The following is a 24080-nucleotide window of genomic DNA, read 5'->3' as shown; positions in this document are numbered from 1 at the left end:
TAAAGTGTCCACACTTCAAACACTTCCACACTTTCTACTGCCTGTGTTTGTAGACACAGGTAGACAGGGATTAAGTTTCAAATGTATGTTTTGATAACTTAAAGCAATTCCTAAGGAAACTAGTTAAAAGAACATACTAAAATAAACATCATATGGGGGCTCCTGGGTGGCTCAGCCCATTAAGCATCTGACATCGACTAAGGTCACGATCTTGTAGTTTGTTGGGTTCGAGTCCTGCATTGGGCTCTGTGCTGACAGCTCAGAGCCTGGAGCTGCTTAGGATTCTGTGTCTCCCTCTCTCTCTGCCCCTCCCTGGTTCATGGTCTCTCTCTGTGTCTCTCAGTAATAAATAAATGTTAAAAAAAACACCCCAAAACACCATTATGTAGATTACTATGGAACCCCAAAATATTTTCAAGTAAGTCATAGAAGAAAATTAAATATGACAAATGAAAAAAAACCTAAAAACCTAATAAAATAGCAATGCCAACCCCTAAAATAACAATACTATCTTTATTAAAAAAAAATTTTTTTTAACGTTTATTTATTTTTGAGACAGAGAGAGGCAGAGCATGAACGGGGGAGGGGCAGAGAGAGAGGGAGACACAGAATCGGAAATAGGCTCCAGGCTCTGAGCCATCAGCCCAGAGCCTGACGCGGGGCTTGAACTCACGGACCGCGAGATCGTGACCTGAGCCGAAGTCGGACGCTTAACCGACTGAGCCACCCAGGCGCCCCAACAATACTATCTTTAATGTAAACAGTCTATATACAGACTACTCAAGATCCAGAGACTGGCAAAGTGATTTAAAAGACAACTACACATGGCTTAAATACAATTACTTCAAATTTAAGGACTCAGATCAGATATAACAAAACAAAAAAATTCTTAAGAGGGAGGAGTGACACTAGTACTTGATAAAGCAGGCTTCAGGATGAAGAAAAATTTTAAGAAGCAAAAAGAGATGTTACATAACAATAAAGATCAAATCACTGAGGGAGCCTGAGTGGCTCAGTCGGTTAACCCCCCCCCCCCCCCCCCCCACCGCCGCCGACTTCGGCTCAGGTTGTGATCTCAGGGTTCACAGGTTCAACTCCTGTGTCGGGCTCTGTGCTGACAGCTGCTTCAGATTCTGTGTCTCCCTCTCTCTGCACTTACCCACTTCCACTCTCTCAAAAACAAACTTTGAAAAATTCTTAAAAAAAAAAAAAAATCAAACCACCATCGTATTTTCCTAATGCATAGGTAGCAAAAGAGAATCTGAAAAGAAAGTAAACAACAGGAAACAACTCAGAAGAGAACAGACAAATCCCAAACTTGAGGTTGAGTATTTTAAAACTTGTGACACAGCAAATGATGATAAAATTATGAGATAGAGATTAGCAGGTGTACAAAAAACTTGGACCCAATTTATAATCAAGTATAAATAAACCCAATGAACGAATTAAAATATATGCAACGGTCCTACTGGAATCAGAATACACAAATTTTTCAACCCCCCCTCCCCCCCCCCGCCCCCCCGCCCCACCATGAAACATTCAGAAAGAAAAACTACATCTTGCAACTTGTAACACAAACATAAACATATTTAAAAATATTATATACAATGTGCTCTCACCAAAATGGAATCAAGGTAGAAATCATTAGCACAGGAAAACAATAACCAGGAAAATTTCCAAACAAACAGAAATAAACACAATTCTAAATACTCTTTAAGTCAAAGAGGAAAAGTTCATAGGAATTTTCATAAAACTGAAAAAATAAATTACAAACTACAAAATGTAAGATACAACATAGCTAAAGCACTGAAAAAAGAATTTATTGTACTGATTATAGTAAAAGAAGACTTCTAAAACATAAGTTCCTACCTTTACAAAACCAAACACATTAAAGCAAACCCAAAGTAATGCGTAGAATATAGTAACAACAAAGAGAAATCAACAAAATGGGCAAAACAGAAGAAATCAGTAAAACAAAATTCTGGTTCTTCAAAACAAAGAAGGAAATATTGGTAAACATCTAACAAGGCTGACAAGTATGTGCAAAATCACAAACGCTATTCAGAATTAGGATAAGACAGCACTACAGATCCTGTACCAAATAACAGGATAATGAAAAATATGAGAAATTTTCATTACTTGAAAAAAATTCCTCAAAATTTAAAGGAGTGTAAAATGGTAAAATCACTCTAGAAAAAATGTTTAAACTGTATGTGCAACCTAGCAGCTGTCCTCTTAGCCATTTGTCCCACATAAAATCTCTATCCACCCAAAAGCCTCTCATATACATAAAGAAAATAACGCAAAAAGCCAAAGGGATGTTCTTCAGTGAATGAATGGCTACATAAATTGTGGTATATCCATACCATGACTGCTACTCAGCAATAAAATCAGAAAGCTGATACTTAAAACAATTGAGACATCTCCAGGGATTATACTATGTGTAAAGAAGCCCTTATCGAAAAAAGTGACATCTTTATGGTTCCCTTTAGAAAATTCTTGAAATGGCTACCTTAGAGAGAGAATGTAACGATGTTGCCATGTTCAAGGACAGGTAAAGGCAAGAAATGGCAGTGGGTCTGAATATTAGAAGACAACATGAGAGATCCAAGTGGTGAAAAGCAAAATTCTGTACACTGACTATATCAATGTCCGTATCTTGGCTAAGATACTATACTATAGTTTTGCAGTATGGTGCCTTTGGGGAAAGTGACTAAAATGTATACAAGACCACTGTATTACTTCTTTGCCATTACATGTGAATGTACATTTATGGGAAAATAAATATGGAATTAAGAAACAAAACATACATGGCCGGTCTGCAGGCTATCAAATTCAAAGATAGTATAATGAAAAGATTCCTCTAACACAAAGATTTGTAAGCATTTTACAATTCCAACTTTCCTGTTGTGGGAACGAATAAGCACTTAAATCTGGAGTCATTACAGACAGAATTTAAACCTTTATCTTTTCATCCCTTGTCCCCTTACCTGTAGGGTAAAGATAAATGAGTGCCTTCCTCAAAGGATCACTGTGAGAATTAAAATAGTCAAAATAATTAAAATAGAATTAGTGCATGATAGTATGGTATAATTATGTCATACTAAAAATAAACAGGCATGCAGTGCTTACTTCCAAAGCAAAACATTATCTGGGTGTTTCAAATATTGAAACAGAACAATAGTATAAACCGCTCTAGGTCAACAGGTACAAAACTGTTGCTTGAAGATGGTAACCTGGGGGGTGCCTTGCTAGCTCAAATGAAAAGCATGCAAATTTTTATCTCAGGGTCATGAGTTCAAGCCCCATGTGGGTACACAGATAACAAACAAACAAGCAAAAAAAAACTAATAATAAAGAAATAAAATAAATGAAATTAGTAATCTGTCTTGTATAAACTGAACAACAGTAATTTCCTATCTGGGGGGTTTCTGGATGCAACCTGAATCTTACAATCATAATCTTACCCTTACCACGGCAATCCATCTTTACTCCCATTACTTTACTAAAGCTGCTCAGTCTAATGTCACTTGTTGTACTAACACTGTTTTGGTTTATTATCTTTTCAGGATTCGTGACACAGGTTTTTCCAAAAGCTTTTTATGTAACCAACATTACCTCCTTGTCTCAGCTTTCTTCTTTGCTCTACTTTCACTTCCTTGTAATGTCCTTTTCTGGTTTGCTGGCTTTTTAGCGTCCAGCCTGCTTTGAGTATGACTGACATACATATACAGAGGTCCTAATTTTCAATTTATTTCTTTGGATAATGTAGAAGTTAGGATTTTGGTATATAATAGATTAAGCAAGTTAAATTGCATATTCATGGCACAAATGCAAATTGGTAAATTATATGCCACAAAGAAAACCTACTTAAACTATAACAGAAGGATTATGACCAAGTTCACTCTTTCTGGATTAATATCTGGTATTTCATATAATTTGTGGATTAGAGTCTTTTTCTCAATAATATGTGTGCCATGATACAAATTTCTTTAATTGAGAGGAGCATGTGTGGCTCAAATTGGTTAAGTGTTTGACTTCAGCTCAGGTCATGATCTCATAGCCTGTGAGTTTGAGCCCTGCATCGGGCTCTGTGCTGACAGCTCAGAGCCTGGAGCCTGTTTCGGATTCTGTTCCTCCCCCTCTCTCTCTGCACCTTCTGCACTCACACTGTCTCTCTCTCAAACATAAATACACATTTCAAAAGTTAAAAACAAAAAAAAAAGACTGTGAACTCCTGCAAAGTAGAATTCTTAACATATAGTACACATATACATTTATGAAGAAACACAATTAAGTCATTTTCATATCTAGGTCAATTCAACAAATTCGATTTATCTTAATTTGGGCAGTATCTCAAAAAGAGAGGAGATAATGTTTTGTAACTAATACAAAAAAGAAATGGTTATGAAAAATTCACTTATGGTACTAGTACCTTATAATCATTGTTTCCTGATGGTTGATTTTGTAACTCTTGTTTAGAAGGAAAAATGTATGTCTTAGACTCTTATTATTAATGCCTGCTGGATAAGAGCATTTACAAGAGAATCACAAAAATAATAGCAGATAAAATATCTGAGCAGCATGTAGTACTTAATTAAAAAATAACTGTAATTATTTTCCTCTGAAATTATTTACACATGACAAATGCTGTTAAGATTTTAAATCCTGAGGCGACAACTGGGTGGCTCAACTGGTTAAATGTCAGACTCTTGATTTCAGCTCAGGTCACGATCTCACAGTTTGGTTTGTGAGATGGGGCTCTACACTGACAGTCCAGAACCTGCTTGGCATTCTCCCTCTCCCTTGCTCTCTTTCCCTGCTCACTTGTGCTTTCTCTCTGTTAAAAATAAATAAATAAATAAAAGATTTTAGGGGTGCATCTCACTCGGCTCAGGTTATGATCTCATAGTCATGGGATCGACCTTGTGTTGGGCTCTGTACCTAATGTGGAGCCTGCTTAGGATTCTCTTTCTCTCTGTCTGCTCCACCCTGCTCACACAGGCACATGTGCACACTGTCTCAAATAAAAATAACTTTTAAAAATATTTTAAAACTTGAAAAATTATTACCCAGCTTAATAAAATATTCCAAGTTTTTCTCTGAACTATTTCTAGGAGGCCAGAATACTTGAAAATTGGAAAAAAGGTATTCCATTAATACAATCATCAAGGCATTTCAGCAGGTAAGATTATAAATTCTCTTTAGACATTTGCATAACTTCATTTATACAACTCCACCAAAGCACCCTTGAAAACTTTTAGTATATACTGTGTTAAAAATGAGAACATAAGCCAAATTTTTCAGAAAACAGGAGAAGAAACCAGGTATTACTATAAAATGAGATACTAAGGTTAGTACAAGTCATTTGTTCAGATAAAATAAAAGCCTTTATAGAATTTAACATTTACTAGTGTTACAGAATTTTAACATCTCCCCTCCTTCCTTGTTCAGACATACTCAACAAACAGAAAGCACAGAATTTTGAAGTTACCTAACTTTAAAAAATAATTAATTTAACATATGTGTCCTTTAAAGCAGAAGCCATCCTCCTCATTCTGAATCTCTTTTCTATAACAAAGTGATAAGTAAGATTTAACAAATTTCTATAATGTTCCTTTTAAAACCCCAAATCCTTTTCTTTTCTAATATACATTTTGCCAGCTATTATTGACTTAACTGTAATTTACTAAACCAGACTAAAAGTCTTTTACTTTAAAAATAAGCATATTTTTGTAAGCAATACTTTACAGTAGGCACCTCAAAAACTATCACAGATGTGAAAATTTTTAAATCTGTCTATACAATTATATATTTTTATTTCTATATGTTATACATATGTGTGAATATATATGTATATATAAAATACATATAATCAGATCTGAAAATGAACATAGGCTATGACTTTACACAAAGTCTTTTTTAAAACTCAAACAGTGGAAAACCCTTTAAACATTAAACAATTTTAATAAAAGTTTCTGTACAATGCTAAGTAGTTTTATTTACACATAGAAAATGTAAAAGGAGTAGTGCCTAAAATTACAGAACCCCTTAATATTAATGGCAGGTAAATCTCAGGTAAAATAACAACATTCCATTCACAAATATTTTCAAGCAATAAATATGTATTCATAAATAGTGTAAATCTGTATCAAGATTAGAAACAAAAGTCACAAATCTGAAGTTTACTCCTTAGTCTATGTGCAATCCATCTTTGTGTCTTGGCTATTAGATAGTAAGTCTTTTCTTAAAGTTTTATGTTAGAACCAGAAGTGTAATCACTCTGGCCTCAAACAATAGAGAAAAAAATAAAATGGTAAAAAACAAAAATTCCAAAAAACAAACCCCAAAAACCTTCTCTTCTAATATTTCACATTAAAAAAAAAGTTGATTAAAGATTTGAATTTGTTAACTATCTTACCAAATACTGAGCTAGAACCGTATTTTTCTCTCAGGAAAATTCTCAAAGGGCAAAATAAATGAGAAAACTAAGTTAGCAGTTCAGAAATACAGAAACACAGAAAAAGGTTATCTTCAAGTCAGTAGTCTGACATTGCCAATTCTCGTCAGGTATCATAATACATTTGATTATTAATTATAGTGGGATATAGGCGGTGCTCTCCTATATCCAGATGGTTGATACTCTATTCTTGGAAGGTTGCATAGACATAGCTTTTAGTCAGCAGTCTTATGAAAACAGCTACAAAACCAGTGGTGCAGACCTTTCCTGAAGAGTAGAAAAGGTGTCACTTAATATTCATGGGACAATTATCAGGAGGATGATGACAACGAAGGAGCCTAAAATTAAAAATAAGGTATGTTAATTATTTTGGTATATAATCCTTAATAGTATTCTTAGCCCATGGCTACTAACATACAGCCTGTGTTGTAGAAGTATTACAGGGAAGTATTAGAGGGAGTTAGAAACATCAAAGCCCCAAAAGGTCCAACAGACTGCTCAATGATGTGCTCCTTACTGTCTCCATTAAGGCCAATTTCCTTAGTTCTGAATGATTACCTGACTTTTCTGTGCTTCAAATTTTAGTACAAAAAAACCCTACAAAACTTATGGAATATGTAGGCCAACATTTTAGACTGCTAAAGAAAGAGTATTATGGAAAATAATTTGGAAATTTAACATTTCACTAGTGACTGTCTTACGAACAATTCTCAGGTAGAGTACATATTTCACAACTCATTTTTTTTTTCTCTTCAAGCAATTCTGAGAACAATGCAATTAAAAATACTTGAAACAAAATTTCAGAATTTAGAACAAAGACACTGGAAAAATACCAAAAGCTCATGAATAACTGTTTCCATTCATACTGCCATTCAAATCCAGAAATAAATGATACTGAAATTAGAAAAATGGCAGTTCTATGATACTGAGAATTTGATATCATGTATCTTATATATCATACCATCAAGTCAAGAACCATAAAATATTTCCATGAGTTTAACATTCAAGACAAGCGCTAGGTTTTAAATAAATCAAATGAACTCTGAAAGCACAAGTACATTAAAAAAAAAATACAGATTTCTTTATGGATCATCCCTATAGATTTAAGTAAACTCTCTTTTATCAGTAAAATCAAGTAGCATAAAGACTGTGATAATACTATAAATAAAACAAGAATTTTTAAATGTAATTATTGCGATTATTATTTAAGCCATTCCTTCCACACTCTCAGCACACAACCTGCTTGGGATATTCTATCTTCCTCTGTCTCTGCCCCTTCCTCTGTCTCAAAACAAATAAATCTGTATTTGTACTTAGGCCATTCTTATTGAAAAGAAAAAATAGTAAGGTGTATCAACTGGACATTTATTAGGGGTATCTATTAAGCCAATGGAAAATGTTAATATCTTATTACTTTGGATTTACCAGATAGAAAAAACAAACACTGCTGCTTCAACAACCCAGCTAACTATGTACTCACATGCTGAATTCACTTACTAATGTAAACTGGTCATAGACTTGTATCAGGTCCTCCATTTTGTACTGCTCTAGCACCACAAAATTGTCCAGAGTTCCACTTGTTTTTCGTGCACAGTCTTGGCAATGTACTATGTAAGTCTTTTGAGACTTGCTTTCATTAGTGACAAAAAGGAGATCAAAAACCTCCACCTATTTTATATAAGAGAAAAAGCACCGAATGGAGATTTGTTGAATTTATTGCATCACTTTAGTAAAACTATGAAATTCTACTTTACATGAAATTATGGACAGTGATTTTTATAAACATAAGTAGTTAAAATTAAAAGTTTAATTCAAAGATTCATAAAGGTGAGTCTATTTTTATTTTACTCAAAATATCAGTATACAATCAGGTAAAGATAATGATTTTTTTTTTTTTACTTCTCTATGATAGCATTAATAGTATTTTTGTATTTCCCTCCCCTCACAGAATGGTTCTATAACGGTGGTGACTATATTTTACTCATATCTAGACCTTTATAGCAGATTACAAACTAATACTAAGATGAAAGCTAAAAATAAAAGGAGAACACTGAAATATACATAACCAGCTTATTTTTAAGAGGTAGAAACTGACAAGTAAAAAACTGTTCAGTTTTAAGCCTGTATATTAAGGAAAAGAAGGATAGTGTATTCATGAGCATTAACAAACCAGAAGATAATAAGGACATTTTTAATACAGAAACCACAATGAGTTGTAAGACTCCAACAGGATAATGGATAGTAGTGACAACAGTTGTTTTCAAATACTGTAAAGATATATATTTAAGTTTAACACTGAAAGGAATATGGTGGATTATATATAATAACACATTTTGATGAGGTTATACAATAAGAAAATAGCCAAGGGATTTCATCAGTCTATCTCAGAACCACACAAGTTCAAGGTTTAATTTGGACTGGGACAACTTCCCAGTCAAGTGGTTCTGTGACTATTGCTTGATTTGAGTGACAAAAACTCATCACCTAAAGTCATATTTGAACTGGTCTTTTAAAATGCCATTTTATAAGGTTTTTAAAATCAGTGTCAATAGTAACAATTTAGTGAGCCCAGTTTAAAAATTGAGGTTTTTCAACATGTCATTCCCCATGTGGTCAACTACCTTGTTGATCCAAACACTTTTTTTAAAAAGATTTTTTATTTTTAAGTAATCTGTACACCCAATGTGTGCTTGACCTCACAACCCTGAGATCAAAACTTGCTTGCTCTACCAATTGAGCCAGACAGACACTTCCTGTTCTAAACATTTTTAAACTCCTTTTCTTTTTATATTCTTAACACAATACACTAGTTTAAACCCTTGTTAGCCCTGTTTAATTACAATAGCCTCCAAACTAGTATGTTTGCTTTCTGGATGGATGCATTCTCTCCAATTATCAACTACCACTCTCTGAAACACAGATCTTGACTTAGTGCCTTGCTCAAAACCTTTTATTGCTTCAGAATAAACATCAAATTCCTTAAACTGAATTCAAAATGCTCTGTAAACTATACACCATCTCCTTGTACAGACTTTTAGGAATTTTTAAACTCTATTTTCTTGCCTCATTGAATTACTCACTCTTTGTTACATATGTTATTCATTTTCACATCCCTTTACTGTTCCTAAAACCTAATGATGTTTATAAACTTCCAATTCTAGCCATTTTTTGGCTTGTTCAGATCAAACTCATTCTTTAAGGAAGGACTCAAATGTTATAATATGCCTTTAAGTTCTAAACCCAATTAGAAGAACAATTATTTTCCCTACTGGTTCTCTAATAGTCTATACATTTCCAGCTTCATATTCATCATACTGTCATGTGCATCAATAACTAGTTGTTTCCAGTCTGTCTTTTCCAAGTGGAAGTAAGCTCCTCCAGAGGAGGTACCACATCTTTATTTTTGCACTTCTTCCAAACCTTGGCCAGAAGAGGGCATCAACTGTATTATTAGATGAAAAAGGACTTAATACTATATGCCTCTGTGTGTGTGTGTGTGTGTGTGTGTGTGTGTGTGTGTGTTACCTGTATATATATATACACTTGTGTGTATATATACATATGTATATATATGTATATATTTCTATATATATGTGTAGAAAGAGACGCCATCTGTGTATCTACTACAAACTGTCTCAGTTTAAAATCTGGGATAATTATCAACTGGTAAGAAAGTATTACATGAATGTCTCAGTAGTCAATAATTACAAATTAAAACTTAATTATTACACTAGCAGATAAAATAAAACTTAATAAAATCGCTGAACTAGTCAATTAAAAAAGCATTATATAATAAAACACACAAATCAGTATTTAAAAAAAACACACCAAAGCTAGAGAACCTATGCCAAAAAAATGGTCAGTAGGAACAGTTACCTCACAAATGCTACAATAATGTGCTGGTTCATCATTTGTCCGTCCATGCCATATAACCTCTTTTCCTGCAGTAATAAGAGCTTCTCTCAATGTCTGACATTGTTTTAGAATTTTCAGAAGACAATACCTATTGTGGAAAAATTATTTGTTACAATTGAATACTGAATATTTGCAGCATAAAAGATATAGCAATTATAAATGAGTATCTTGGGTCTACGGTTTACTGATACGGTTTTTCTTTTGTCAATTTTTTCACATATAACTGGCCTAACAGCAATACTAATACTAAAGCACTGCCAATTTGAGAATATCTGAAAAAAAAAAATAAAATGATTTCATCTACAAAAGACTCCCCTCTTATTCAAAAACAATGTTCTTAATTTTTGCTGTGGTTTGAGCAAGTGAAGAGAATTTTTGAAGAGGTAAATTTATAATAAAGAGTCAATTCCTTCATCTCTGAAATCAGTATGAATTCCATGCTGAAACTTTTTTGAATACAGTAAGACAAGAAGGCATAGGTCTCTACCTAGACCCTTCAAAAGTATCATTTATATAACTGATTTTTTTTTTATTTTTATTAAAAAAAATTTTTTTTTAATGTTTATTTTTGAGACAGAGAGAGACAGAGCATAAATGGGGGAGGGGCAGAGAGAGAGGGAGACACAGAATCGGAAGCAGGCTCCAGGCTCTGAGCCATCAGCCCAGAGCCTGACGCGGGGCTCGAACTCACGAACCACGAGATTGTGACCTGGCTGAAGTCGGACGCTCAACCGACTGAGCCACCCAGGTGCCCCTATATAACTGATTTTAAAACTCTGAGACCAAAGCAGAAAATTATTATAGATTTACACATTCGAGAACACAAAATTAGTATAAATTGCAGCAGTGAAGGAAAAAGAATGTTACTGGTTCAATTTTAAACCTAAGGTTGTAAAATGCAATCTTTATATTAATAAACTTTTCTTATAGTTTATATTTCCTTTACACTCATACTTCTAATGTTAGCAATAGAGCAAATCCTCATGAATAATACTGATTTTTCCTCTGCTGTTACTGGTTAGAATTGTCTGCTAACATTGCCACAAATTTAAATGCTTGAAGTTCTCCTTTGAAAGCAGACTTGTACTACATGACCTTTCCACGTATTACATTTCAGTTCTAAAAGTATTCTAAAAAGCGTCACTGGTTCAACAAGAGTGATGTTACCACTCTGTGATGTAACACAGAGGGTATCTGTGAACAACAGTATAATGCCCTGGGATAAGAATCAAACTAACTTGGCAGTTCTTTGATAGACTGTATTGCTAATTGCTAATGACTCAGAATTTAGACTAGTCAATATAATTACATAAGTTATTATTTGAAAGAACGAACATCATGATATTTAAAACTATCTTCCGTAAGTGTTTTACATGCTTCTACTTTCTTTCCCGTAAGAATGGAGGATTCGTGAGAGCAAAGGATTTTGTCTATTTTATTACATTGGTGTTAAGACTGTGCCTGCCATACAGTAAGTGCTTAACAAACACCTGACTGTTAAACAAGTAATTAAGTTTTATAATATGGTAAGAGGCATCAGATTTAATCTCTCTTAATTTTACATTCTGTGTGAGATTAAAAAACTGTACCCAAACTCATACAAATAAACCTCTGGTGAAATGATTTTAAGAATACATAGATGTTAACTGATCAAAAAATATAAAATAAGTATAATAATCTCAAGTGTAAACTTGCATGAAAAATTTCTTGAAGTATATAAAATAGTAATACTTTCACTTTGCCTATAGCAATTCTTCATGTTTAACTTACTGGAAATAAGTTCATGCCTTACTATATTTGTATCTCAAAATAAGAAAAACTTTGCGAGTGTGTGTGTGTGTGTGTGTGTGTGTGTGCACTTAAAAGAAGTGCTAGAGGAGGCAAGAAGTAAAAATCCAATTCAGAAAAGAAAATATATGGGAATGTAAACTGGTGCAGCCACTCTGGAAAACGGCATGGAGGTTCCTCAAAAAACTAAAAATAGAACTACCCTACGACCCAGCAATTGCACTACTAGGCATTTATCCAAGGGATACAGGTGTGCTGTTTCAAAGGGACACAGACACCCCCATGTTTATAGCAGCACCATCAACAATAGCCAAAGTACGGAAAGAGCCCAAATGGCCATCGATGGATGAATGGATAAAGATGATGTGGTACATATATACAATGGAGTATTACTCGGCAACCAAAAAGAATGAAATCTTGCCATTTGCAACTACGTGGATGGAACTGGTGGGTATTATGCTAAGTGAAATGAGTCAATCAGAGAACACAAATATCCTATGACTTCACTCACATGAGGACTTTAAGAGACAAAACAGATGAACGTTAAGGGAAGGGAAACAAAAATAATATAAAAACAAGCAGGGGGACAGAAGAGACTCTTAAATATGGAGAACAAACTGAAGGTTACGGGAGGGGGTGTGGGAGGGGGGATGGGCTCAATGGGGAAGGGGCACTAAGGAATCTACTCCTGAAGTCATTGTTGCACCATATGCTAACTAATTTGGATGAAAATTTTAAAAAATTAAAAAAAATGCAAATGCTCTGAATAAAAAAAAAAAAAATATATATATATATATAAATCACACTAGATGTAAAGCACTTACTGAGATCTTCTTCCTACCCCTCTCCAATCTGATTTCACCTCTGAACTTTATAAATATGAAAGTACTGCTTCAAAATATTTATTTCACAGGAAAATAATGCCTAAAACTCTGCAAAATATTATCTGCAGATGCAACACTGCTTGTAAACTAAAAAATGCTGCCATGTAGGAAAATAAATTGTTAATAAGAAGTAGCATTAATAAACACTTCATAGGAGAAAAAACACAGAATTAGATAGTTTACATACATTAAGCCACTTAAGTCTTGTGTACTTAAGCTCAGTGCAAGAAGCTCTACTATTCAACTCTTTTACAATGAGGGAAATGGAATTTAGAACAGCAAAATTTAGCAATAATATTTTCTTCTATCTTCTCTAAACTCTTTTCTTCACTTTCTGCCTATTCGTCTATTATTCTCACCTACTTTTCTTCCTTTTTTTTTTTTCTTTTATTAAAGTAAGATTCTTGGGGCTATGGAATCACACTGTATTTCCTAAAACCCTTACCAGTAGTATTAGGAAATTGGCTTAGTATTATTCTACCCCCCTTTTAAGTATTATTCTATTCCTTCAAAAAGACACTTTCATTTACAAGACTAGTGATTATTTTGGCAACTGGATCACAGTTCTTATTGTATGACTTCATAGGTAGTTTCAAAGTTCCATATAAAACAAAGCAATATACTGCAAAGATATATAGCTTGGTTTGCTAGAAGTGAACATTAGGCATGAGTAGTTCTGCTTCTGCAATCAGGTGCAGAATTACTTGCCCAGATGGTGGAATCTTAAAACTGCTAACTGCTGTCAGTCACATAATGAATAACCAAATAAGGTCACTCCATATTATGTTTTCTCCATTCATCTGAAATTTTTAGTCCTTCTCATTTTCAGAAAGCTTTATATGAACAAAAGAATAAAGGACAGCAATTTATAGGTAGAGAAACTTACGAGTAAAAAATCAGTAAGAATCTTATTTTTAAAAAGCAGCAGCAGGCATAAATAGAAAATAAAGACAAAAAATAATGTTTACAACTTAACAAACTGCTTTTGTTCAGCCTAGATACTGATTTAATCTGAAGAGGACTTTCCAAAGTATTGGATGGCTACAAAATACTGGCTGAAAAAAATGTAGTTTTATTTCTTCCTCAAATTTTAATTTTTTGCTGGGTTTTAATTTTTTTAAGTTTATTTATGTATAAAACTGTGCACCCTTGTGTGAGTGGGAGAGGGACAGAGGGAGAAAAAAATCCCAAGCAGGCTCTGTGCTCTCAATGCAGAGCCCTATACAGGGCTCAATCCCACAACCATGAGATCATGACCTGAGTCAAAATCAAGAGTCAGACACTTAACAGACTGAGACACAGAGGTGCCCTTACCAATGAAGTTTACCTTTTAACAATACAATATAAATGGATAGGAAACGAACAAGTATACTGTGGTCCTTAATGTATAATACTAGAACAGAGACTCCTAAAAAAGGCACACAGGACTCCGATAAATCATTCATTAAATGTGGCAATCCATTTTACAATGTTCTATCTACTCTGAAAGAACAGGAAAAGAGGGAAAAGATGGAAAATGCTTTCACTGCCCAACCATACTCTAGGAACATGAAAAAAACAACTCAGAAAGTACAGAAGTAACTTTAGTGACTTCTGAAAATTAATCTTATTCCAGAATACAAAGACTCTGTTTCTGTTACTTGTATAAAAGAGTACATCTCAACAGGCAGGATGTAAAGAAGACTTCTAAACTGAAAGAAAAAAGTAAAGAAGATTTCATTTATTTGGATTATTTGTAGATGTATTTGAGGTTTTACAGAGCAGATTTTAACCATACTAAAAACTATCTGGACACAGATACTTAAGACGGTGAAGACTAGAGATGGCATCTGGACAGTTAGAAAAATGAAGAGAGCATCTGAAGAGGGACATTTCAGAGCATGATTTCACTCATGTTTAAGATGAAATATACTTGAACTATCTGAAAAAGAAAATTGAGAAATAACCTTAAAAAAATATGGACAATGACTAAGAGTTTTTATTTTTCTGACTTCTAGCTTTTAATTTATGTCTTAAGATTCTGTGTTTCATTAATATAGCCAGCAGCAAATCTGGACGTATGGCAACAGTGAAGCCTTAATAATACAATTAAGTGAAATTCCAGACAACACTGGTTTTTATCTTCACGTTCTGATAATCTAAATTACCAAAATAAGTTCCCAATGTCAGTGTGGCGATGCATTTTTGAATGGATGAAATTTAAGCTGACTCAGTATTAACTCTTCATGACAATAATCTCAACCTTTTACCCAAATCTTACTAGGTAGTGTGGAAATGAAGAAATATCAAGAGATGCCTTGCCCTTGCCAGCCCATCTTACTGACAAAGTCGTGCAAAACAAAACACAAAAAACATGATACACAGTAGTAACTATGATCACACTAAGATCTTCTGTCACTTATTACTCCCGGGTTGTATATACACTAAAGGCAACAAGGAAATTTTGCATTAACTGACAATTATATGTAAATCAATCAAAAAGCTGAGAAAATTTAAAAGTTTGTTTTATTTTTAATTTTTTAAACATTTATTTATTTTTTTAGGGAGAGACAGAGTGCAAGCAGGGGAGGGACAGAGTGAGAGGGAGACACAGAATCTGAGGCAGGCTCCAGGCTCTGAGCTGTCAGCACATAACTCGACCAAGGGCTCGAATTCACAAACTGCAAAATCATGAACTGAGCCAAAGTCAGAGGCTTAACCAACTGTGCCACCCAGGTGCCCAAGTCTGTTTTATTTTTAAAAACTACTTTTTATAGTACAAATGTCTGTGAGCTCCCCCAGATTCCTATGTTGAAATTCTAACTCCCAATGGGATGGCATTTGGAGGTGGGTCATCTGGGAGGGGATTATAGGGTCATGAGAATGGAGGTCTTGGGAATGGAATTAGGGCCCTAAAAGTCAACCTCGAAGTGTTCCTTTATAACTTCTACCACATGAGGACACAACAAAAAGATGTGCATTATGAACCAGGAAGCGGGCCCTCACTATTCACTAAATCTGCTGGCATTTATGTTGAACCTCTTCCTTTTCACACTCTCTCTGCAACTATGAGACACAATGTTGTTAATAAGCCATTCAATCTATGGATTTTGTTATACTAGCCTGAAGAGACTAAGATAGAACTTATTCACTCTCTTTTCATATATAGAGCCAGAGGAAATGAGTCAATTATAAGACAAAGGATAAAAGCACAGAGATTATAGCCAGATCGCTTAGATTTAAACCTCAGCTTCTTTTACTGTATGCTTCAGTTTCCTCATTGGTAAAAAGGACATAATGTCCCACATCACTGAAGGACACCCACATCTTAATCCCTGGGACCTGTGCTATGCTACGTTACATGGCAAGGGAATAAAAATTGCACATGGAATTAAGGTTGCTAATCAGCTAATCTTGAGATACAGAGATTATCCTGATTATCTGGCTGTGCTCAATGAAAGCAGCCTTAAAAGTAGAAAACGGAGGCAGAAGAGTTAGTGTTAGAGAGATGCAGCAGGAAAAAGACATAACCAGCAACTGTTAGCTTTAAAGATGTTAGGGGACCCAAAAGCCAAGATATATTGGCAGCCTGAAGAAGGAGCCTAAAAAAAGCTCAAGGGAATAGATTCTCTTCTAGTGCCTCTAAAAAGGGACACAGATCTGCCAAGTCCTTTATTTTAGCCCTGTGAGACCTATTTCAGACTAATTTGTAGCACTTTGTTATGGTAACAATAGAAAACTGATATAATGTATGAAAAGTTTAGAAATTAGTTGCTTAGTAAACAATAAAGAATGTATCATTTTAAACTAATATACTAAATTCTTCAGTTCAATTACTAATACTTAATTGAAGTTTAGTTTGAAATTTCTTTTGCACGAATGCCAAATCAAACCTACTTCATACACTGAAACATGTGTTTAGACTATATGTTTTGATGCTAAAATGCACAAAATTCCCACAAAATCATATATGATATTATTACATTGTTTGTCTTTTAATGAAAAGGAAACAGACTGATAAAGTTTGGTAATTTTCCCTGTGTCCAGACTAGCAAATGGAGGAACCAGGATTAAAGGCAGATTTCACATTAGAGGTTAGACTCCTTACCACAATGCTCTGCTGTCCTCTCTTTAACATTTTCCTGTGTGATTAAATAATCTCCCCCAAAGTACATAAGTTTTAAAAAGGCAAATAATGGGGCGCCTGGGTGGCTAAGTCAGTTAAGAGTCCAACTTCTGCTTGGGTCATGAGCTGTCAGTTCAGGAGCTCAAGCCCTGTGCACAGTGCTCTGTGCTGACAGCTCAGAGCCTGGAGCCTGCTTCAGATTCTGTGTCTTCCTTTCTCTCTGCCCCCTCCCATGCTCATGCTCTCTCTCAAAAATAAATAAACATTAAAAGTTTTTTTTAATAAAAAGGCAAATAATAACAATTCATACATATATAAAAACATAATGATCAGCATGGCTAACATTAACAAGTCAGGCAACAACAGATATTGGCAAGACTGCAACAAAGAGGATTTCTTTTGCACTGCTGGTGGGAATATAAACGTGTAAGAGACTCTGGAAAACAATACGGAGGTTCCTCAAAAAATCAAAAAGAGAACTACCCTACGACCCAGCAACTCCACTGTGAGGCATTTATCCAAGGGATACAGGTATGCTGTTTCAACGGGACACATGTACCCCAAGTGTTTATATACCAGCACTATCAACAATAGCAAAAGTATGGAAAGAGCCCAAATGGCCATCGATGGATGAATGGATAAAGAAGATGTGGTATATACATATACAATGGAGTATTACTTCACAATCAAAAAGAATGAAATTTTGCCATTGCAACTACGTGGGTGGAACGGGAGGGTATTATGCTAAGTGAAATTAGTCAGAGGAAGACAAATATATGAGGACTTTAAGAGACAGAACAGATAAACATAAGGGAAGGGAAGCAAAATAACACAAAAACAGGGAGGGGGACAAAACAGAAGAGACTCATAAATATGGAGAACAAACTGAGGGTTACTGGAGTGGTTGTGGGAGGGGGGATGGGCTACACGGGTAAGGGGCTTAAGGAATCTACTTCTGAATCATTGTTGCACTATATGCTAACTAATTTGGATGTAAATCTAAACAAACAAATAATAATTAACAAAAAATAGAAATAAAATTAAAAAATAAATAAAATAAAATAAAATAAAATAAAATAAAATAAAATAAAATAAAATAAAATAAAATAGAAAACATAATGAAAAACATAATGAAAGTACACAGAACTGCTCAGTCAGTTAAGTGTCTAACTCTTGGTTTTGGCCCAGGTTGTAATCTCCTGGGAGTGTGAGCCCCAGACTGGATTCAGTGCTGACAGTGTGGAGCCTGCTTGGGAACTCTCTCTGTCCCTTCTCTGCTCATGGTCTCTCATCTTTTTCTCTCTCTCAAAACTAATAAACTTTAAAAAAAAAGTACATGTGCAGATAAAAGCAAAATTTTAAAGTGAAATATAAGCATTTCCTCTAATGACAGTCAACTAAATGACAAAATGGTATGTAAAAAATAAAACTTGTGATTTCACTTCTATAATGCTGTTTAAATTTTAGAGAATCACTTTTCATCTATGTACTTGCTTATATGTTGTTCTTTTTAAAATGCTTATTTATTCTGAGAGAGAGAGAGAGAGTGCATTAGCAGGGAAAGGGCAGAAACAGAGAGAGACAGAGAGAGAGAGAGAGAGAGAGAGAGAGAGAGAGAGAGAATCCCAACTAGGCTCTGCACTGACAGCTCAGATGTTACAAACCTTGAGATCATGACCTGAGCTGAAATCAAGAGTTGGACACTTAAACTACTGAGGAACACAGCTGCCCCAATTGTTACATTTTTAAATCTATACCTGTGAATCCCTGCACTAATGTTTTTAAATACAACTATGTTTTACCCCCCCCCTACCTGTGCTGTCTCTCTCCAACTCCCTACTGGAAAAATACGTGAAACCAGAAATTTGTATAGAATATTTATAAATCTCCAGAGCTTAGGCCAGGTCCTCCATTTAATCAGTACTCAAATACCGATTACATGAAAGCTATACAAATAAGCACTGTTGGCTGGTAAGAATACATTTTCAGAGTAAAAGACTCTGGTTAACATTCTCAATCAGAGTGATCACAGTAAGATGTGCCATTAAACATCAGACTAAGCCCGAAGTAGAATTCTGAAATTATAATAAATGATCAACACTAAAAATGATTATGTTAAATGTATTTTTAAGAAACTTGGAGCACCTAGGTGGCTCAGTAGATTACATGTGGGACTTCTGATTTTGGCTCAGGTCATGCATGATCTCATTGTCCTGGGATCAAGCCCTTCATGCAGCTCCATGCTGAGTGTTAAGCCTGCTTAAGCTTTTCTCTCTCCCACTCCCTGTCCATAACCCTGCATTCTAAATAAACAAACAAATAAATGGACTCCCCAAATCCCAAAACTCCAAGTGAAATAGAGCACAAATATATACATGCACTTAGTTTTTTAAAAAAAATAACGTCTGTGTGGTTGGGTGGGGGGGAGGGGGGGTGCAGGGACTTGAGGGGGGATGGGTGCCTGAATGGCTCAGGTCATGATCTCAGTTTGTGACTTTGAAGCCTGAGCTGGGTTTGTACTGACAGCTCAGAACCTGGACCCTGCTTCAGATTCTGTGTCTCCCCCTCTCTCTGCCCCTCCCTTGCTCGTGCTCTGTCTCGCTCTCTCTAAAAATGACACGTTAAAAAGAAGTATATGGGGAAAAAAAAAGAAATGGGTGAAAATGGTTTTTCAGTAAGTTAAGCTGGAATACCTCAGTTTGTATGAACAAATTCAACACTGAAAGCTACCAGAACTCAGACCATGCAATTTAAACTGCGACCACAGAAAATGGGAATACGTGTCAAGGAAGTCTCGCTGTCTCCTTATTTGAAATATTGACAGACATATGACAAACTGGAAGGGGTCTAGAAGGATATTAAAGTTAGTAGATATTTTAAAATAATGAACAATAGTGAAGAACAGGAAAGATAATGAACTTTTCTTGATTCCTTTTTCCTTCTTATCTGACAATCCAATCAATGTAAGTCTTTCAGCTTCAGTTTCATAACTGTTTGTAGTGTTATCTCTTCTCTCCACATTCACTGCTACAAATCAGTCTATAATTTAGTACCTGATCATTTATAGGTACACTCATCACCACAACTATTCTGTCACTTACACTGCCTTTTTGTCCATAAACATACCAACTTGTTCTCACTTAAGTCTTTTTGACTTCTTATCTCTTTTTTATTATTCAGTTCCAACCAGAAATCATATTCTTAGAAGTCATTTCAGCAAAAGAAGCATTCTCTCCCTCATAACCAAAAATTAGTTGTCCTATTTTATTTTACTTACATTACTTAACAGTAATTTATTTATCTGATTGAGAATTTGCCTGTCTGGCTCCATTAAATTTTAACCACATGAACTCAGAAAGTCTTTCTTAAATGTATCTATCCTCATTGCCAAAAACACTGTTTGTCATAAAGTTTGTAGTTCTCAAACAGTGATTCCTTTTACATAAATCCTGAAAAGAAAAAAAATCTAAGGCACTGTGAGCAAACAGTTCATTTTGGACGAGTCAGTGTACATCTTCAAGAAATAGATTTAAAGCAGTGACCTTTATAAAAAAGTTACTAAATGAGCACTAAGTGTGGATTTTTAACAGGAATTACTATATTACAAATGAGTTTTGACTAAATGTTCTTTCAGATCTTTCTAATGTAAAATTTTAAACATATATATAAAATGGAATGAGTCACTATATAAAATAGTAGATAGACATGCTACCATGGTCTCATACTTTTGTTTGGATAACTGTCTGGATAATTTATTACAACAAAAATTTCAATATATAGTTCAAATTGTTTATAATAAACCAGCACAGTTTTGAAGACACTGGCCTAATAAGTTTGGAAGACACAATAAATTTTCTCTTCTGTTTAGAATACATATATATAACATATATATCCTAAATGTATATGTATACTTACATATATACATATATATTAGAATGAAAAAGAAACAGCAGCTTGTTTAATCTGTAACATCTCACATTTCTCTGACCAGAATTATTTTTCACTGCTGATAGTGAAGGGAGAGGGAAAGAAAAGCATTTAAACTGCAATTTGGAGAAATACAATTAAGTGACACTGTCTAAAAATATGCAGTATAAATACAACTAAAAAATAACTGGAATGGAAATTAGTCTAAAAATTGAGAAGTTACTAAAATATATGTTTTCAAACTGGTATTCTATTAACTCTCTAAGTTGAAAGAAGCTAAAAAAGATGATGATTTAGACAGAACAATCAGAAAATTTAACTGTTTTAGTTACATTGCTATTTTAAATGCTAATTTCTTGATTGGACATTTATAATATAGAATTCTCACTCCCTTTTGCTACATGCAAACTTCAATATTAAAACTAAAACTGTACTACTGGAAAATTAGTTTGGTGAGAGGGCAAGAAAAAACACAGATCACGAATTTACTGGTGTATATATGCCTTTATTCCTCTCTGTACCAGAATAATGTGTGTATTTGTAATAATGTGTATTTGTAAAGGAAGAACGTTATTTTTAACATGTGAATTCTCTTTTGTCATGACTTCCGGACCATTTCATTGTTTGATGTCAACCGACATAATGATTTGGGGAAATAAATATGGATTTTTAACACTCCCAGCACAGTCCCACACCCAACAAAAAGATTTATGGTGATTTTGGAAATACTTACTTAATCATTTCAAAAAGTTTAGGATCTGAGACTTTGATATTCCGTGCCATATTCCAAGAAAGATGCACCATGGGTACTACTGACTTCACACTTTGCAATTTATTCCATTCATATCGTTCCACTGCCAATTTATACTGGCAGGCTAAGGAGAAAGCAAGTATTTGTTGTGGATATGCACTTGTAAACTTGAATATACTATCTATACTAACAAGACTTTTCTTAGGAGATACGATTTTTGAATATTTAGTCAATTATTTTCTAATAGAAAAATAATACCAATTAGAAATAATCCTTTAAAATGTAAAATCTGTTAATTATTAAAATACCTGTAAGTGGACCAACATTCCAGGCAATATTGTTGCACCAACCAACAGCCTGAACCCAATGAACAGTGCCTGCATTTATCCAGACCAAATCTCCAGGTCTTTGAATAAACCTGTAAACAGGCACATTTGCTTCATAAAGATCTTCAAGGTTCGGCCACCAAGAACTCATAAGGAAATTCAAATTATTTCTGGGGGGGAAAAGGAGTAAATAACATATGAATTAAGTTTTTTAATGTCTCATAAAAGTTGGGGAGAGAATTTCCAAATGTTAGAAGATGCTCTTAGTATTTCATTAAAACAGCACTGTAACAAGAACTACATCTTTCAAAACTAAGGGCTTGAAGATATTAAGGGATAATCCTGAAAATAAAGAAACAAAAACAAAAAACAGCAGATGACTCTGTAGATTAATTCAGAGATGTGTACTATATGCTTAACTTCACTTTTCAGAAGTCCAAAAGTTAAAGTTCCAAACTACACTTGAGACAATTTTTAATTTTCTTTTAAGGAAACATCTTTCATTTACCTGTTTTTTTTTTTTTTTTAAGAGTATGTATTTTGAGAAAGACCACAATCACCACATGAGCAGGGGAGGGACAGAGACAGGGAGGGAGAGAATCCCAAGCAGGCTTCACACGTCAACACACAGAGCCCAACTCAGGGCTTGACCACACGAACCATGAGATCATGACCTGAGCCCAGAAGAGTTGGACACGTAACTAACTGAGACACCCAGCAGCCCCTGATTTATCTTTTCTTAAAGAACTTCTTAATATCAAGGAATCTCCAAAAAGGAAATTGAGAGGAGGTACTGTAAAAAGCCACTTCAGTTCTTAACCAGAAGCACTGTGGCAAATTTAGCAGTGGTGGAAGAGTTCTGTTTTTCATTTTCGCCCAGAAATTGAAGACCTTTTTTTTTTTTTTTTTTTTTTTTTTACAAGAATCACCACCACTGTTACTGCAGCACCAATGCAAAGAGACCAAATTATTAACTTTTTATTTTGAATTGATTTTTTTATTACTCTCTGCCATCACAATGTAAGTATTATAAGGTAACTAAAATATCAGTTCTTACTAATATATACTTTATTTCAATTATTTAATTTTTTCAAGAAGAGAAAATTCACATCATAGAATTGTTCATCACCAAATTTTTCCTTATTTGTTTTCTCTTAACAAGTATGATAAAGGGTGCCTTGGAGTTGTCTCTATGGAACCTATTTCTCTTCCTTTTTACTCCTAAAATGCAAGGCTTTTCTTGAGATAAATCTAGCATATACTGATAAATCAAGGGATAAAAACTGTATGTTTCCTGTAAATTTTGAAATGTTGCCAGAAAAATACAAAGAAGGATGGCAGGGGCGGGGAGACTGGGAAAGGGAGGGAGGAAGGGAGGGAAAAGAAAAAAGAAACAAGCTACAAGTACAGAACAAAACTAATTTTTAGCTAAACACTGCCAAACAGAAAACTGGGAAAAATTATCCATTAAAAAAAAGGGGGGGGGGGGAACCCAAAGGTGAATAGATCATGCATTTTTTAAAAAACAATAATTGATTTAAAGATATATGTTAAGTGTAGTCATAAAACAAATGCTAAAAGATTTCAGTATTAGAAGCAATAGACTATGCAAAATAAAATTTTGTGAAAAATTGAAAGGATTAAGTATTATTTCTTCAACTTAAGATGAATTAATCATTTTAACTTGATACTGAAAGTTTTGGTTATCACTTGGCTTTTCTATTTTAGACCTAAGTATACATGTGTTATTTGAAAGCAGACAGTGAAACCTGCAAATAGTTCCTACTCAGATTACTAAGAATTTTGGTACTATATGTGTAACAGTTACAATATACCTCCTAATAACTTTAAGAAATAGCAATTAAGGGTGGCTGGGTGGCTCAGTTCATTAAAGCATCTAACTCTGGATTTTGGCTTGGGTCAT

The 24080-nt window shown here is 34.3% G+C and overlaps 1 protein-coding gene across 7 annotated transcripts in view; it reads right to left on the bottom strand.

The window, feature by feature from the left end:
- Positions 1-1799: 1799 nt before the first annotated feature.
- LOC145714981 (lysine-specific demethylase 6A-like) overlaps positions 1800-24080 on the bottom strand; it is a 192661-nt gene continuing 170380 nt past the window's right edge. For 4 of the 7 annotated variants that reach the window (XM_081794572.1, XM_081794575.1, XM_081794574.1 and 1 more), the window contains 5 exons: positions 22139-22326; positions 21813-21954; positions 10337-10463; positions 7941-8128; positions 1800-6798 (listed from right to left, as the gene is read on the bottom strand). In XM_081794572.1, coding sequence (XP_081650698.1) covers positions 6747-6798; positions 7941-8128; positions 10337-10463; positions 21813-21954; positions 22139-22326 — 697 coding nt within the window. In that variant the 3' untranslated portion in view covers positions 1800-6746. The remainder of the gene's footprint in view (positions 6799-7940; positions 8129-10336; positions 10464-21812; positions 21955-22138; positions 22327-24080) is intronic. The other 3 variants (XM_081794573.1, XM_081794577.1, XR_014137095.1) reach the window with 2 other exon arrangements.

The sequence above is a fragment of the Panthera onca genome, chromosome Y, assembly GCF_046562875.1.
Source record: "Panthera onca isolate mPanOnc1 chromosome Y, mPanOnc1 haplotype 2, whole genome shotgun sequence".
Classification (NCBI taxonomy): Eukaryota; Metazoa; Chordata; class Mammalia; order Carnivora; family Felidae; genus Panthera; species Panthera onca.
Note: the sequence above shows the minus strand (reverse complement) of the source record. Positions and strands in the feature narration are given on the sequence as shown.